General features: G+C 47.2%; 1 protein-coding gene across 1 annotated transcript in view; it reads right to left on the bottom strand.

The window, feature by feature from the left end:
- LOC106575482 (glutamate receptor ionotropic, NMDA 3B) overlaps nt 1-14380 on the bottom strand; it is a 23654-nt gene extending 9274 nt beyond the window's left edge. The window contains exons 1-9 of the mRNA XM_045698982.2: nt 13121-14380; nt 12811-12983; nt 9838-10349; nt 9579-9730; nt 8682-8801; nt 8415-8550; nt 7940-8040; nt 7319-7465; nt 6543-6688 (exon numbers count right to left, since the gene is read on the bottom strand). Coding sequence (XP_045554938.2) covers nt 6543-6688; nt 7319-7465; nt 7940-8040; nt 8415-8550; nt 8682-8801; nt 9579-9730; nt 9838-10349; nt 12811-12983; nt 13121-13741 — 2108 coding nt within the window. The 5' untranslated portion in view covers nt 13742-14380. The remainder of the gene's footprint in view (nt 1-6542; nt 6689-7318; nt 7466-7939; nt 8041-8414; nt 8551-8681; nt 8802-9578; nt 9731-9837; nt 10350-12810; nt 12984-13120) is intronic.
- Between the last annotated feature and the right edge of the window lie 620 nt (nt 14381-15000).

Below are 15000 nucleotides of genomic sequence, written 5' to 3'. Positions count from 1 at the left end.
GTGTTTGAACTCCGCCAACGAAACTAGATCATCACATTTTAAAATGTTCAAAAGAGAATTCCAGGACCACGGTGCTAAGTAACTAAAACTATTTCTACCAAGACCTGTTCTAATTTTTGGTACTGTTAGAAGCAAATCAGAATGGGACTGTAATTGATACTTATTTACTGACCTAACTAAAAAAGAACAGAGAAAATTGCATTTTACCCAATATGGCCTTATAAATCAGTGTATACCAGTGTTTAAGCCTACGCAAGGTCAATGACGACCAGCCAACAGCGCCGTAGAGATCACAATGATGTGTTAGACGTTTCTGATTTGTAATGAACCTGAGGGCTGCATGATACACTGAATCAAGTGCTCTCAGGGTAGTGGCTGAGGCCTGCATATATATATATAACATCACTAAAATCTAAAACCGACAGTAATGTACATCGTACCAGCTCCTTCTTGGCCTCAAAAGAAAAACAAGCCTTATGCCGGTAATAAAATCCTATTTTCAGCTTGAGCTTCCTTATCAAGTTCTCTACATGCACAGTGAAGCTCAGCTTATCATCAACCCACACACCCAAATATTTGAACACTTTAACTTGCTCTATATTATGTCCAGCCAATGTGGCAATGACATGATTTGTAACATGCCTGGCATTTGAAAATACCATGCATTTTGTTTTACCCGAATTTAGAATCAGCTTTAAATCATACAGATTCTGTTGTATGATGTTAAATGCTTTTTGGGCATTTTCAAAAGCTAAAGATAAACTACTACCACTTGAATAAAGAACAGTATCATCTGCATAAAAATGAACATGCGCTGTTTCAATAAGATCCCCAATGTTGTTGATATACAAAATGAACAACAGTGGTCCCAAAATAGAACCTTGCGGAACACCTGACCTCTATGGACTCAGATTTGCAACCATCCGCCATTACACATTGTGTACGATTTGATAGGTAATTTATAAACCAATCTAGAGCATGACCAGTATTTCCACAACATTTTAACCTTTGCACTAATAACAGCATGGTCCACGGTGTCAAAAGCCTTCGACAAATCAATAAAAACAGGTATTTCTATTTCTATGGTTTTTTTTGGGGGGTTGATCTCCAATTGGAGGCAGCTGGTCCTCGTTGCCTCTAATTGGAGATCATATTTAAGTAGGGGTTTTTCTTCCTGGGTTTTGTGGGTGATTATATTTTGAGTAGTGTTTGTTTCTCTCTGCGTCACGGTTTGTTGTTTTGTCAAGTCAGTTATTTATGTATTGCAAAGTTTCACGGATTTAATAAAAATGTGGAACTACAACCACGCTGCACTTTGGTCCGCTCCTTCCGACACCCGTGACAGAATCACCCACCACCAAGGGACCAAGCAGCGTGATATGGACCTCTGGACATTTGAGGAGATGAGGAGGAGTATATCCAGGGCTTTGGAGGATTTAGGGGCAGGAGAAGAGCGCCTCCCGGGGGAGCAGGTATTGGACAGATATCGAAGCCTGCCGGGGAAGAACGAGAGGCAGCCCCCCAATTTTTTTGGGGGGGGGCACATGGGTAATTTGGCAGGGTCGGGGTGAGACCTGAGCCAACTCCCCGTGCTTACCGTGGGGAGCGTGTGACAGGGCAAGCACCGTGTTATGCGGTGATGCGCACTGTGTCACCAGTGCGCACTCACAGGCCGGTGCGATCTGTGCCTGCGCCTTGCAGTTGTCGAGCTGGGTTGAGCATCCAGCAAAGACGGGTTGTGCCAACCATAAGCTCCAGACCTCCAGTGCGCCTCCATAGCCCAGTACGTCCTGTGCCTGCTCCTCACACTCTCCCTCCAGTGCGCCTCCATAGCCCAGTACGGCCGGTGCCTGCTCTGAGCACCCAGTCCTCAGTGCATCTCTCCAGTCCGGTGAGACCTGTTCCAGCTCCACGAGAAAAGCCTCCAGTGATAATCTATGGTCCGAAGCCTGTAGAGATGATCCATGGCACAAAGCCTCCAGTGATGATCCATGGCCTGGAGCCTGTAGGGATGTTCCATGGCAAGAAGCCTGTAGGGATAATCCATGGCCCGGAGCCTGTAGAGATGATCCATGGCACGAAGCCTCAGGTGATGATCCATGGCACGGAACCTGTATTGATGATCCATGGCATGGAGCCTGCAGCAACGGTCCCTAGTCCGGAACCTACAACGACGCTCTTCAGTCCAGAGCCTCCGGCGACGCTCCTCAGCCCGGAGTCTTCTGCGACGTTCTGCAGCCCAGAGCCTCCAGCGGCGGACTGCAGCCCAGAGCCTCCAGCGGCGGACTGCAGCCCAGAGCCTCCAGCGGCGGACTGCAGCCCAGAGCCTCCAGCAATGATCTATAGTCCCGTTCTTTCGACGACGATCCACCGTCAGGTGGTAATAAAGCAGAAGGATCAGTGGGTGGAGCGGGGAGTACGCCCCGAACCGGAGCCGCCTCCTCTGCTGGAGGTTAAGGTTATGTGGACTGCATTTGAGCCGCCATAGACAATTGTCACCCTCCCTACCCTCCCTTTTGTTTTGTGGTTTCTTTTGTTGTTTTAGGTGCATTCGGAGTCTGCACCTTTGGGGGGGGGGGGGGGTACTGTCACGTCCTGACCATAGTAAGATGTGATTTTCTATGGTAGAGTAGGTCAGGGCGTGACAGGGGGTGTTTTGTGTTTTTCTATGTTTTCTATTTCTATGTTTAAGTTCTAGTTGTTCTATTTCTATGTTGGGGTTGTTTGGGTTAATCTCCAATTGGAGGCAGCTGGTCCTCGTTGCTTCTAATTGGAGATCATATTTAAGTATAGGTTTTTCTTCCTGGGCTTTGTGGGTGATTATATTTTGAGTAGTGTTTGTTTCTCTCTGCGTCACGGTTTGTTTTGTCAAGTCAGTTATTTATGTATTGCAAAGTTTCATGCATTTAATAAAATGTGGAACTACAACCCCGCTGCACTTTGGTCCACTCCTTTCGACACCCGTGACAATTATTCTCTACATAGTAACACAGAAACAAAATATAAAATTAGTTTTACATAGCCTATTCTAGAATCAGACAGTTTAGTAAAGTAGAAATGTTTTCTGTTCTTATGGGTATCGACAACTTCAAGAAGTACAGTTGAAGTTTACATACACTTAGGTTGGATGATTAAAACTCATTTTTCAACCACTCCACACATTTTTTGTTAACAAACTATAGTTTGGCAAGTCGGGTTAGGACATCTACTTTGTGCATGACACAAGTAACTTTCCCAACAATTGTTTACAGACAGATTATTTCACTTATAATTCCCTGTATCACAATTCCAGTTGGTCAGAAGTTTACATACACTAAGTTGACTGTGCCTTTAAACAGCTTGGAAAATTCCAGAAAATTATATCATGGCTTTAGAAGCTTCTGATAGGCTAATTGACATCATTTGAGTCAATTGGAGGTGTACATGTGGATGTATTTCAAGGCCTACCTTCAAACTCAGTGCCTCACTGCTTGACATCATGGGAATATCAAAAGACCTCCACAAGTCTGGTTCATCCTTGGGAGCAATTTCCAAACACCTGAAGGTACCACGTTCATCTGTACAAACAATAGTACGCAAGTATAAACACCCTGGGACGACGCAGCCGTCATACCGCTCAGGAAGGAGACGTGTTCTGTCTCCTAGAGATGAACATACTTTGGTGTGAAAGGCGCTGTCACAATGGGTGGCGTGTGGATTCTGGAGAGTCAGGCGCAGGAGACAGAATGATTCCGTGAATGAATTTAATAAAATATCCACACGGAAAATATGCAAAGGTATGGAGTGCAAGGTGTGCAAAAAGAAACGCACCACCCTTAAAAGAACGTAATCAGGGACGCAGCCCAAATGAATAGCGTAACTCCAAAAATACAGAACCTCATGATAAACACACCCTGACAACACGAACAATCCCGCACAAACAACAAACCTAACTAACTATCCTAAATACCCCTCCCCACTAACAACTAACACAAAACAGGTGCGCAACTAACCTAGGCCTAACTAACCTAGGCCTAACTATTCTGACATTTCACATTCTTAAAATAAAGTGGCGATCCTAACTGACCTAAAACAAGGAATTTTTACTAGAATTAAATGTCAGGAATTGTGAAAGTGAGTTACAAATATATTTGGCTAAGGTGTATTAAACTTAGTACTGTAAAACTCCCTGTACAATATACAGTGTGAACACCAATGGACATACTGGTACCACAGCTCCTACCTGGACATACTGGTACCGCAGCTCCTACCTGGACATACTGGTACCGCAGCTCCTACCTGGACATACTGGTACCGCAGCTCCTACCTGGACATACTGATACCACAGCTCCTACCTGGACATACTGGTACCACAGCTCCTACCTGGACATACTGGTACCTCAGCTCCTACCTGGACACACTGGTACCACAGCTCCTACCTGGACATACTGGTACTACAGCTCCTACCTGGACATACTGGTACCTCAGCTCCTACCTGGACATACTGGTACTACAGCTCCTACCTGGACATACTGGTACCTCAGCTCCTACCTGGACGTACTGGTACCACAGCTCCTACCTGGACATACTGGTACCTCAGCTCCTACCTGGACATACTGGTACCTCAGCTCCTACCTGGACGTACTGGTACCACAGCTCCTACCTGGACATACTGGTACCACAGCTCCTACCTGGACATACTGGTACCTCAGCTCCTACCTGGACATACTGGTACTACAGCTCCTACCTGGACATACTGGTACCTCAGCTCCTACCTGGACATACTGGTACCACAGCTCCTACCTGGACATACTGGTACCTCAGCTCCTACCTGGACATACTGGTACCACAGCTCCTACCTGGACATACTGGTACTACAGCTCCTACCTGGACATACTGGTACCTCAGCTCCTACCTGGACGTACTGGTACCACAGCTCCTACCTGGACATACTGGTACCACAGCTCCTACCTGGACATACTGGTACCTCAGCTCCTACCTGGACATACTGGTACTACAGCTCCTACCTGGACATACTGGTACCTCAGCTCCTACCTGGACATACTGGTACCACAGCTCCTACCTGGACATACTGGTACCTCAGCTCCTACCTGGACATACTGGTACCTCAGCTCCTACCTGGACATACTGGTACCTCAGCTCCTACCTGGACATACTGGTACCTCAGCTCCTTCACTCTGTCACTATTCCTCTCAGTTGTTTCATAGTCATTAGTTTTTTTCCCCCAAAATCTGTCTATAGTGGAAATACTGACAGAATTGATATTTGCAAAGATATTGTTGTCATTTGATTGCACTTTGGATCTCTCTTAGCCTGATGGAATTGTTGACTATGACCATGTTGCAAATGTCTTGTATGGCTGAATACTGCTGCTCTGCCACCAGCATGAGACCGTTGTGCAGTCCTATATATGACATGTAGAATTCACAAATAGATCATGTTACAGATAGTATATTCCATTGAAATTGTGCTGTATTACTGTATATTCCTCATACATATTGTGATTCTCATTTACCTTTGCAATAGTTGCTGTATTGTTGTGAATGAAATGCTGTAACAAGGGTAAAGAACAAGTACATATTTACCTGTTTTCCCTACGGAATGTTTGCACAGTTGATGACACTGTGGACCTGTTTACATTAGGCTGTACTCTCTGACCAGCCTCTTCCATTGTCAGACCGTGGTTTATGACACTGTGGACCTGTTTACATTAGGCTGTACTCTCTGACCAGCCTCTTCCATTGTCAGACCGTGGTTTATGACATGGTCCACAATTGTGGCTCTGATTTCATCACTAACTCTTATTCTTTGCCTTCTACCTCTTCCTCTATTCTGTCTTCACCTAACACCACCACCACCATGCATTCTTACACAGCTTCTTATTGCTCTTCCACCAGCATGTAGCTGCTGTTCAGCGTTGTGATGTTCCTCCATGTTCAGAAATGGTAGTGATCCTGCTCCATATATATGCTTCCAAACTTGATTGGTTGATTGGTAAGATTGTGATTCCTATTTCATTACTATGTTAACTGGCAGGTAATTTGCCAATTTAGCAGATATCACAAACATTCCATGTCATCGATATTGATGGAATATACATGTATGTCTGACAGATTTTGATCATTGAATGGATCATTTTGACTGTGACGGCTCACACAATGACAGAATGTTTAGAAGTTGTGAAGAGTATGACAGTTTCACTGAGAATCAACTCATCAGCTTTATCAGCAAGTCATGTACATGTAGTTATTGTGCAAATTGCAGTCAATTGTATTTCCTCTTTTGCACACGTGCCAAAACACGTGCAATTTGCTTAAATGAATAAGAAATTCAAATCTGGTGTGAACAAGAAACTAATTGTTCAGAGATTTGAACTTATTGTTTTGAAAAAAATGATTCTCCTTCGAGAATTGAGCCAAAGCGATAGAGAAAAACAGTAAAGGCCTGGAGACGTGGGGAATTAAGAGTAAATGAAATCATTTAGCGTAACACAACACTAAGGTAACTGGTTGGTCAGCCAACAGACTGTGTGAGGGTCTTACTTTAACATGTCCACTCCGTCTGGTGTGGTGGGTTGGTTGTAACGTCTCATGTAGTCATGCATGGCAGAGAAACTCTTCCTCATGTAGTCTTCTGCAGAGCTCTCTCTGACTGTCCCAAACCTGAACCCACGGGATGGGTGGTGCAGCTGAGGGGGGACAGGGAGAGGGGGAGAGGGGGAGGGGAAGGGGGAAGAGGGGGATTATATTAACATAAGGAGAATACATTAAGAAAGGGAGGGTGATATGCACATCCGTAAATACTGGTGCAGGGCTAAAAAGTATTCCATATAAAGAAATGAGAGGCCCGTACACAGAATATTGCTTCTCCCCAGTGGGAGAATGTTACAATATTTCAACTTCAACAGTCTTCGTCATGTCTGACAGGTATCAAAGTTGAAACATTGTATTTTTGGTTTCAGGTATAAACCACTGGGGGGGAGAAGCAATATTCTGTGTACGGGCCTCTCTCTTTTTATTTACAAGGAGAATACATTTAACACATTGTCTGAATCATATCAGCTACTGTAACTGTCCCCGATCCAGTCTGTTTTGTCATATTCAGTCATGTTCATTTCCACATTGTTACTCGTGTTTGTGTGTGTGTGTGTTTGCATATAAGTGCGTGCATGTGTGTGTGTGTGTGTATGTATGTGTGCGTGCGTACATGCTTACTTGTGTCTGTGCGCACCGCCGTGTGTGTGTGTGTGTGTGTGTGTGTGTGTGTGTGTGTGTGTGTGTGTGTGTGTGTGTGTGTGTGTGTGTGTGTGTGTGTATACCTTCTCATCATGAATCCCAGACACCTGTTCAAAGGTTTTCTCCCCCACCATGACAGCAGCCAGGTTAGCTGTATAACTGGACAACACCAGCAGACAGAAGATAGCCCACAGGTTCATCAGGAACCTACTGGTCCAACACTTAGGAGTCTGGAGAGGAGGGAGAGAGAGGGCGGGGGAGAGAGAGAAAGAGGGAGGGAGGGAGGGAAGGATGGAGCGAGAGAGAAAGAGGGAGGGAAGGATGGAGAGAGCGAAAGAGTAGAGAGAGATAGAGAGCGAGACAGAAAGAGAGAGAAAGAGAGAGAGAAATAGAGAGAAAGAGAGAGAGTTAGAGAGATAGAGTGAGAAAGAGGGAGATGGAGGGGGAGAGAGATGGAGGGAGGGGGAGAGAGCGAAAGAGAGGGAGGGAGATGGACGGAGGGGGAGAGAGAGAAAGAGGGAGGGAAGGATGGAGAGATAGAGAGAGAAAGAGAGAGAGAGACAGAGAGAGAGAGAGAGAGAGAGAACGAGACAGAGAGAAGACATATTTGATTAATTTGAATATTGAAATCTTCTCTTCCTCCATCCCTCCCCCTCCATCCCTCCTCCCTCCCATTATTCCTCCCTCCATCCCTCCCACAGTACCTTAGTAGCGACAGTGCGTCCAAACAGGATGGCGTAACAGAGGTTGAGGGCTGAGGAGTAGGAGAACACTCTGAGTCTGTTCCTGCCATGAGGAGTCATACCTGGATCAACACAACACAGGAGTCAGCTGTGTGTGTGTGTGTGTGTGTGTGTGTGTGTGTGTGTGTGTGTGTGTGTGTGTGTGTGTGTGTGTGTGTGTGTGTGTGTGTGTGTGTGTGTGTGTGTGTGTGTGTGAGTAGGATCACAGTGACAAACAGAGTTGTAAAGGTCCCAACCACCCACAGCTGTGTGTGTGTGTGTGTGAATAGGATCACTTTGACAAACAGAGTTGTAAAGGTCCCAGCCACCCACAGCTGTTTGTGTAGATGATGACATGGCTGTAAGTCATAGCAGTATCCACTGAGATTTAGGTCACAGACTAATAACATGACAGGCCTTGGATGACAGGCCATAAATGGTATTTTAGTTTTCTCACCAAAGGGACTGTTCCACTCATAGACGGTGAGGAAGAGTGCGGTAAGATGAAGAGTGACGAAGATGCCCACCCACATGGACCAATGGAGAGGCCACATGAAGGCCCCAATAGGGGCTGATGTGTCCTGGCTACGCACCTGGTAGTCAAGACACACATACACACATATTATAAAGTGTATGTCCACACACACACATATACACGCTTGCAGGCACGCACGCACGCACGCACGCACACACACACACGCACACGCACACACACCCCACTCACCAGTATCCCCAGAGAGGTAGAGTAGAATGGAGAGGTGAAGTCTATAACTCTGCTCCTGGCTGAGTTGATGGAGAATGATGTCACAGCCATGTCTGCTGTTCCACTCAGCAGGTCTCCCACCTAATATGACAAAACAGGAACATCGACAACCTTCAGGACACTGTTACTCAAGCATTTAACAATCCTTCTGCAAATGTTGTTCTTGGTTAAACAATCATGTCAAATATGCATGCAATCATTTTTATTATTATACAAGAAAACTATTGAAGACAGACAGACAGACAGACAGACAGACAGACAGACAGACAGACAGACAGACAGACAGACAGACAGACAGACAGACAGACAGACAGACAGACAGACAGACAGACAGACAGACAGACAGACAGACAGACAGACAGACAGACAGACAGACAGACAGACAGACAGGTTCTGACCAGTAAGGGGTTATCTGTTATTGTAGTTTGGTCAGGATGTGGCAGGGGGGGTATTTGTTCTATGTGGTTCGGGGTGTGTGTTTATGTAGAGGGGTGTTTGATTTATGTATTCTGGGGTTTTGGTCTATGTTCTATGTTAGTGTATTTTCTATGTTCTAGTCTAGTCTTTTTAGTTCTATGTTTAGTTTATTGATTTGGCCTTCAATTGGAGGCAACTGTTCCTCGTTGCCTCTGATTGAAGGTCCTATATAGAGGGGTGTGTTTTGTTTGGGTTTTGTGGGAGGTTGTTCTTTGTACTGCTGTGTGAGCCTACAAGACTGTTCGCTCGTTTATTGTTTTGTTTATTAGTCGTGTTCACAATAAAAGTTAAGATGAGTCAACCCGCTGCGCCTTGGTCCAATTACTACGACGACCGTTACACAGATAGACAGACAGACAGACAGACAGATAGATGACGTACCAGACCGGACCAACTCCCAGTGCTGCTCATCGCTCCGTACTTCCCGTCTCCCACGATGTAAAGGTCAAAGGTGAACTTCAGGTCCTCCGACAGCTTCTCCAACAGGTCAATAACGTAACCATAGCAACACTTCCGCAGGTCCTCTGTTGGGTCTGGGGTTGTGGTCAGGACAGGACAGGACAGGGACAGGAAGGGTTAGTCCTGGTCTACTGGTCTGGAGAGATGTACTGTAGGTATTGTGTACTGTAGGTATACTCACTGTGGTCAGTAGTGGTAGCAGTTGTATTGGTCTGGTGCAGGTGACAGAACAGTGAGTCCAGTAGATATGAGCGGTTAGTCCTCGGGTCCAGACAGAGCTGACCAGCGGGACACAGCCCATCCTCATCCACCTCTCTAGTGAACACGAAGGGATGCTCCACCAGGGTCACCACCCTTAATCTCCGGCCCGCCATCTGTAGCCCCGGCCTCCATCTCCCTCCAGGACTGTTGTCTCTGTCCCTATCCCCACTCTGGACCCCTAACCCAGACCCGGACCCTGTCCTTCTCCCCGGGCCTAGTCCCAGGCCAGCCTCGACCCCCAGCCCCAACACCCCCTCGTCCAGCTGTAGGCGCCCGGTGGTCCAGTGGGCCACGGTGACCCAGGATGGCTGGCCAAGAGGACCTCTCTTCAGGCTCCACACGTGGTACAGCTGGGAGGAGAGGACCTGGGAGAGAGCAGGTGCCACACGGACCGCGCCCGTAGAACCCTGGAACGACGTGTTGGAGAGGAACCTGGAGAGGAGAGAGAGAGACAGAGAGAAAGAGAGAGAGAAAGTGAGAGAACGAGAGAGAAAGTGAGAGAGAGAGAGAGGAGAGAGAGGAAGTTATAGTTTGAACATGTAGACAGATACAGATACCCAGTCTGTTCCTTCAGATTGGCTGGGTGTAATAATTGGTTGGCTGTTCCAGTCAGTCTCATTATTTTAACTTAATGCAGTAGAGACAGAATTTCTCTCTCTCTCTCTCTCTCTCTCTCTCTCTCACTCTATCTGCCCACACACACACACACACACACACACACACACACACACACACACACACAGAGTGTTCTTATTACTATGAGTTAATGCAGTTCATTGTGGTTGTTTCTATCTAACTGGCCCCAGCATCATTACTATTCCTCTCAGTCTCCCCCCAGTCCTGACGCTGCTTTACCATGGAATACACTGGTACGCACAATTAACTCTCACACATATATCTGCTCTGGGTATCTAACCGTGCGGTTGGATCGTTGGGGGACGTCTGAATTTTAACCATGCATGGATTGTTGGGCGATGTCTGGGTGATTGGTTAGTCATTGGCCGATGTTTGGGTGATGCCTGGGTGTTGAACCTTCTGAATATTAACAATGCAGGGATCATTGGGTTAAGTCTGGAAGTTATAATGGTTCATTAAAAACTCCTAAAACTGTTTTACATTTCAAAATGCATCCTGTATGTGTGTGCGTGTGTGTGTGTGTTTGTGTGTAACTGCAGAGTGTGTGTGACTGATGGTGACTTCCTTCCATTAACTCTGACAGCAGAGGAGGAAACATTAAAACTATGAATTAATACTGAGGTCGTTAACCCACCTCTACCCTCCACTCTGCACTGAATATCAATGTACCTATAGAGTGTGTGTCCTGTTTACAGCACAACTGACTCATCAGATATCAGACTGGTTACAGACCACTCTCTCCCCCTCTATCGCTCTATCACTCTGTCCTCTCTCCCCCTCTATCTCTCTCTCTCACGCTGTCCTTCTTGCTCTCTCTCTCTCTCTCTCTCTCTCACGCTGTCCTTTTTGCTCTCTCTCTCTCACGCTGTCCTTTTTGCTCTCTCTCTCTCAAGCTGTCCTTCTTGCTCTCTCTCTCTTCAGTTGATTTGGCAGCTGTGTCTATTGAAGGGCTGCATGGTCGATCTCACTAAGATAACAACACCCTGTTTGATCTCCTCTCCTCCTCTCTCCTGTCCTCTCCTCCTCTCTCATTTCCTCTCCTCCTCTGCTTTACTCAATCCTTTCCTCTCCTCCTCTCTCCTTTACTCACTCCTTTCCTCTCCTCCTCTCTCCTTTACTCACTCCTTTCCTCTGCTCCTCTCTCCTTTCCTCACTCCTTTCCTTTGCTCCTCTCTCCTTTCCTCTCCTCCTCTCTCCTTTCCTTTGCTCCTCTCTCCTTTCCTCTCCACCTCTCTCCTTTCCTCTCCTCCTCTCTCTTTTACTCACTTCTTTCCCCTCTTCCTCTCTCCTTTCCTCTCCTCCTCTCTCCTATACTCACTCCTTTCCTCTCCTCCTCTCTCCTTTCCTCTCCTCCTCTCTCCTTTCCTCTGCTCCTCTCTCCTTTACTCACTCCTTTCCTCTGCTCCTCTCTCCTTTACTCTCCTCCTCTCTCCTTTCCTCTGCTCCTCTCTCCTTTACTCACTCCTTTCCTTTGCTCCTCTCTCCTTTCCTCTCCTCCTCTCTCCTTTCCTCTCCTCCTCTCTCATTCTCCTCTTTCACCCCGCTCCATATTGTGGGTAGAAGTGTTGTAGTGGAATGTTGTTGTTCTAAACAGAAAGAAGGCAGAGGGACAGTGTGGAGCTTCACACACTTTGGTGAGAAAACGTAAAGACCATTTATGCTTCTTGCAGAATCCAAGGCCTGTCATGTATTAGTCTGTGACCTAAATCTCAGTGGATACTGCTATGTTTGTAAAGCTGTTAGACAGAACACTGGCTCTATCTAGGTAAAGCTGTTAGACAGAACACTGCTTCTATCTATGTAAAGCTGTTAGACAGAACACTGGCTCTATCTATGTAAAGCTGTTAGACAGAACACTGGCTCTATCTAGGTAAAGCTGTTAGACAGAACACTGCTTCTATCTATGTAAAGCTGTTAGACAGAACACTGGCTCTATCTAGGTAAAGCTGTCAGACAAAACACTGCTTCTATCTATGTAAAGCTGTCAGACACAACACTATCCCTGTCTTTGTAATGGTGTCAATAAAGCTTTGTATAGCTGTCTAAAGTGAATCTAGCCACAGTCCCAAGCCTTCAGTCTATCTACAGTCTGTCCAGGTCTGCCTGTGTATTCTCAGGCTTGGCATGGATTATAAATGGGACAGGTCCTCTCAGACTCCATTCTATCATCTGGTGCCAATGGCTGGAGGAGGGGAGAGAGATGTGTATGTGTGTATATGTGTGTGTGTGTGTGTGTGTGTGTGTACAATATATTTACCTGGCCAGGTACTGTCCAGACGAGGGCACTTCCTCTTTGTTAGGTTTGTCGTAACAGTTGACCATGTTCTGGATCAGAGCCAGGTCTGGGCTCACCTCACTGGCCGACGTCACCGCCTGGCCAATCAACCGCAGCGCGTCTCGGATGTAGAAGGTGATGGGCTTACGACCCACCTAGACACATACACACACGTTAAAATGTGTTTTCAAATGTCAAATAAAATAAACCAATCAGCCAATCAATGAATCACCCAATCAATCAACCAACCAACCAAATCAATGAATGAATAAATCAACCAATTAATAATCACCTCTCCATAAGCCAATAGGCCGAGGGGCCCGCCCAGCGAGAGGAGAGAGTCAGGTGACAGAGGGTTACCCATAATCCACTGCAGCGTGGGGAGCGAGGGAGCGAGACGCTGGGCGCAGCGGAGGACAGAAGAGAGACATTCTGGGTCGGAACCAAGGATGACCACGGAGGAGAGAGGAGAGGCGGAGCGAAGAAGACGATGGGAGAGGAGAGACAAGACCTCAGCTTCCCTCTTGTCTTCTCTGGTCTCATCACTTGTTTCTTCACCTCTCTCAGCCCCTCTTTCCTCCTCCCCTCTCTCTTCCCTCCTCTCCTCCTTCCCTCTCTCCTCCCTCCTCTCCTCCTTCCATCTCTCCTCCCTCTTCTCCTCCCCTCCTATATGTGTAAGGTTGATGAGATCCAGTAGACTCCAGCTTGTTCCTTTCTGTGTCTCTAGATGTTTCAGTAGTCCCTCCCCCCTCTCCTCCCATCCAGGACACACCACAGCGACTCCCCCTCTACCCCCTTCCTGACCCCTGCCTCCCCCCTGTCTTCTCCCTTCACCCTCTGTCTCCCCCTCTACCCCCTGGAGAACAGAGAGCAGAAGGTTGGCCAGGCGAGAGGGTGGAACACGAACTGACATTTGGAGATGGAACCGGTTCTAGGGGGAGAGAGAGAGAGAACAGAATGTTACTAGAACCAAACCATTCTGCAAGACTTTCATAGAGTGATGTTCATAAATATTGAATGTTGTTGAATGGAGTGAAAGGCTCCTGAGTGAGCTACCTGTGCTCCCCTCTTCCAGACTACTTTCCAACCATGTCTTGTTGCTTTATGCCTACAGGCAAAGTCAAGGGGATGTTGCATATGTATACAGTATCTATGGGTTCAATAAGGAACACATACACACACCTTATGAATGTAGACAGAGCGAGGAAATCTGCAAGAAATCTTCAGAGACACGACTGAATTAATACAGTATTTATACATATACTCATGGGGGGTGTACAGGTGTGTGTGTGTGAGATACCATAGTGTTTGAACTCAGCGGAGGTGTGGGGGTTGTACAAAAAGGTCGATAGCTCGGTGTGGGGTGGAACAGTGTGCGAAAAATAGAAAGAGAGATGAAAGGAGGGAGGATGGGAAAGTGGAGGGATGGGAGGGTGGAGGGATAGAGGGATGGCGGTATGGGAGGGGTGGAGGGATGGAAGGGTAGGAGGGATGGAGGGATGGAGGGTGGAGGGATGGAAGGATGGAGGGTGGAGGGATGGAGGGATGGGAGGGTGCAGGGATGGAAGGGTGGGAGGGTGGAGGGATGGAGGTGTGGGAGGGTGCAGGGATGGAGGGTGGAAGGATGGAGGGATGGGAGGGTGCAGGGATGGAGGGTGGAGGGATGGGAGGGTGCAGGGATGGAGGGGTGGGAGGGTGGAGGGATGGAGGTGTGGGAGGGTGCAGGGATGGAGGGTGGAAGGATGGGAGGGTGGACGGATGGATGGAGGGATGGAGGGAATTCTATTCCATAAAGTACAGTACCTGTGACAGCTTTCGAGCTCCATTGGGAAGGAAACACTGCGCTACCTAGCTTTTAGCTCCATTGGGAAGGGAACACTGCGCTACCTAGCTTTTAGCTCCATTGGGAAGGGAACACTGCGCTACCTAGCTTTTAGCTCCATTGGGAAGGGAACACTGCGCTACCTAGCTTTTAGCTCCATTGGGAAGGGAACACTGCGCTACCTAGCTTTTAGCTCCATTGGGAAGGGAACACTGCGCTACCTAGCTTTTAGCTCCATTGGGAAAGGAACACTGCGCTACCTAGCTTTTAGCTCCATTGGGAAGGGAACACTGCGCTACCTAGCTTTTAGCTCCATTGGGAAAGGAACACTGCGCTACCTAGCTTTTAGC

This window comes from Salmo salar, chromosome 17, assembly GCF_965601325.2.
Source record: "Salmo salar chromosome 17, fSalSal1, whole genome shotgun sequence".
Classification (NCBI taxonomy): Eukaryota; Metazoa; Chordata; class Actinopteri; order Salmoniformes; family Salmonidae; genus Salmo; species Salmo salar.
Note: the sequence above shows the minus strand (reverse complement) of the source record. Positions and strands in the feature narration are given on the sequence as shown.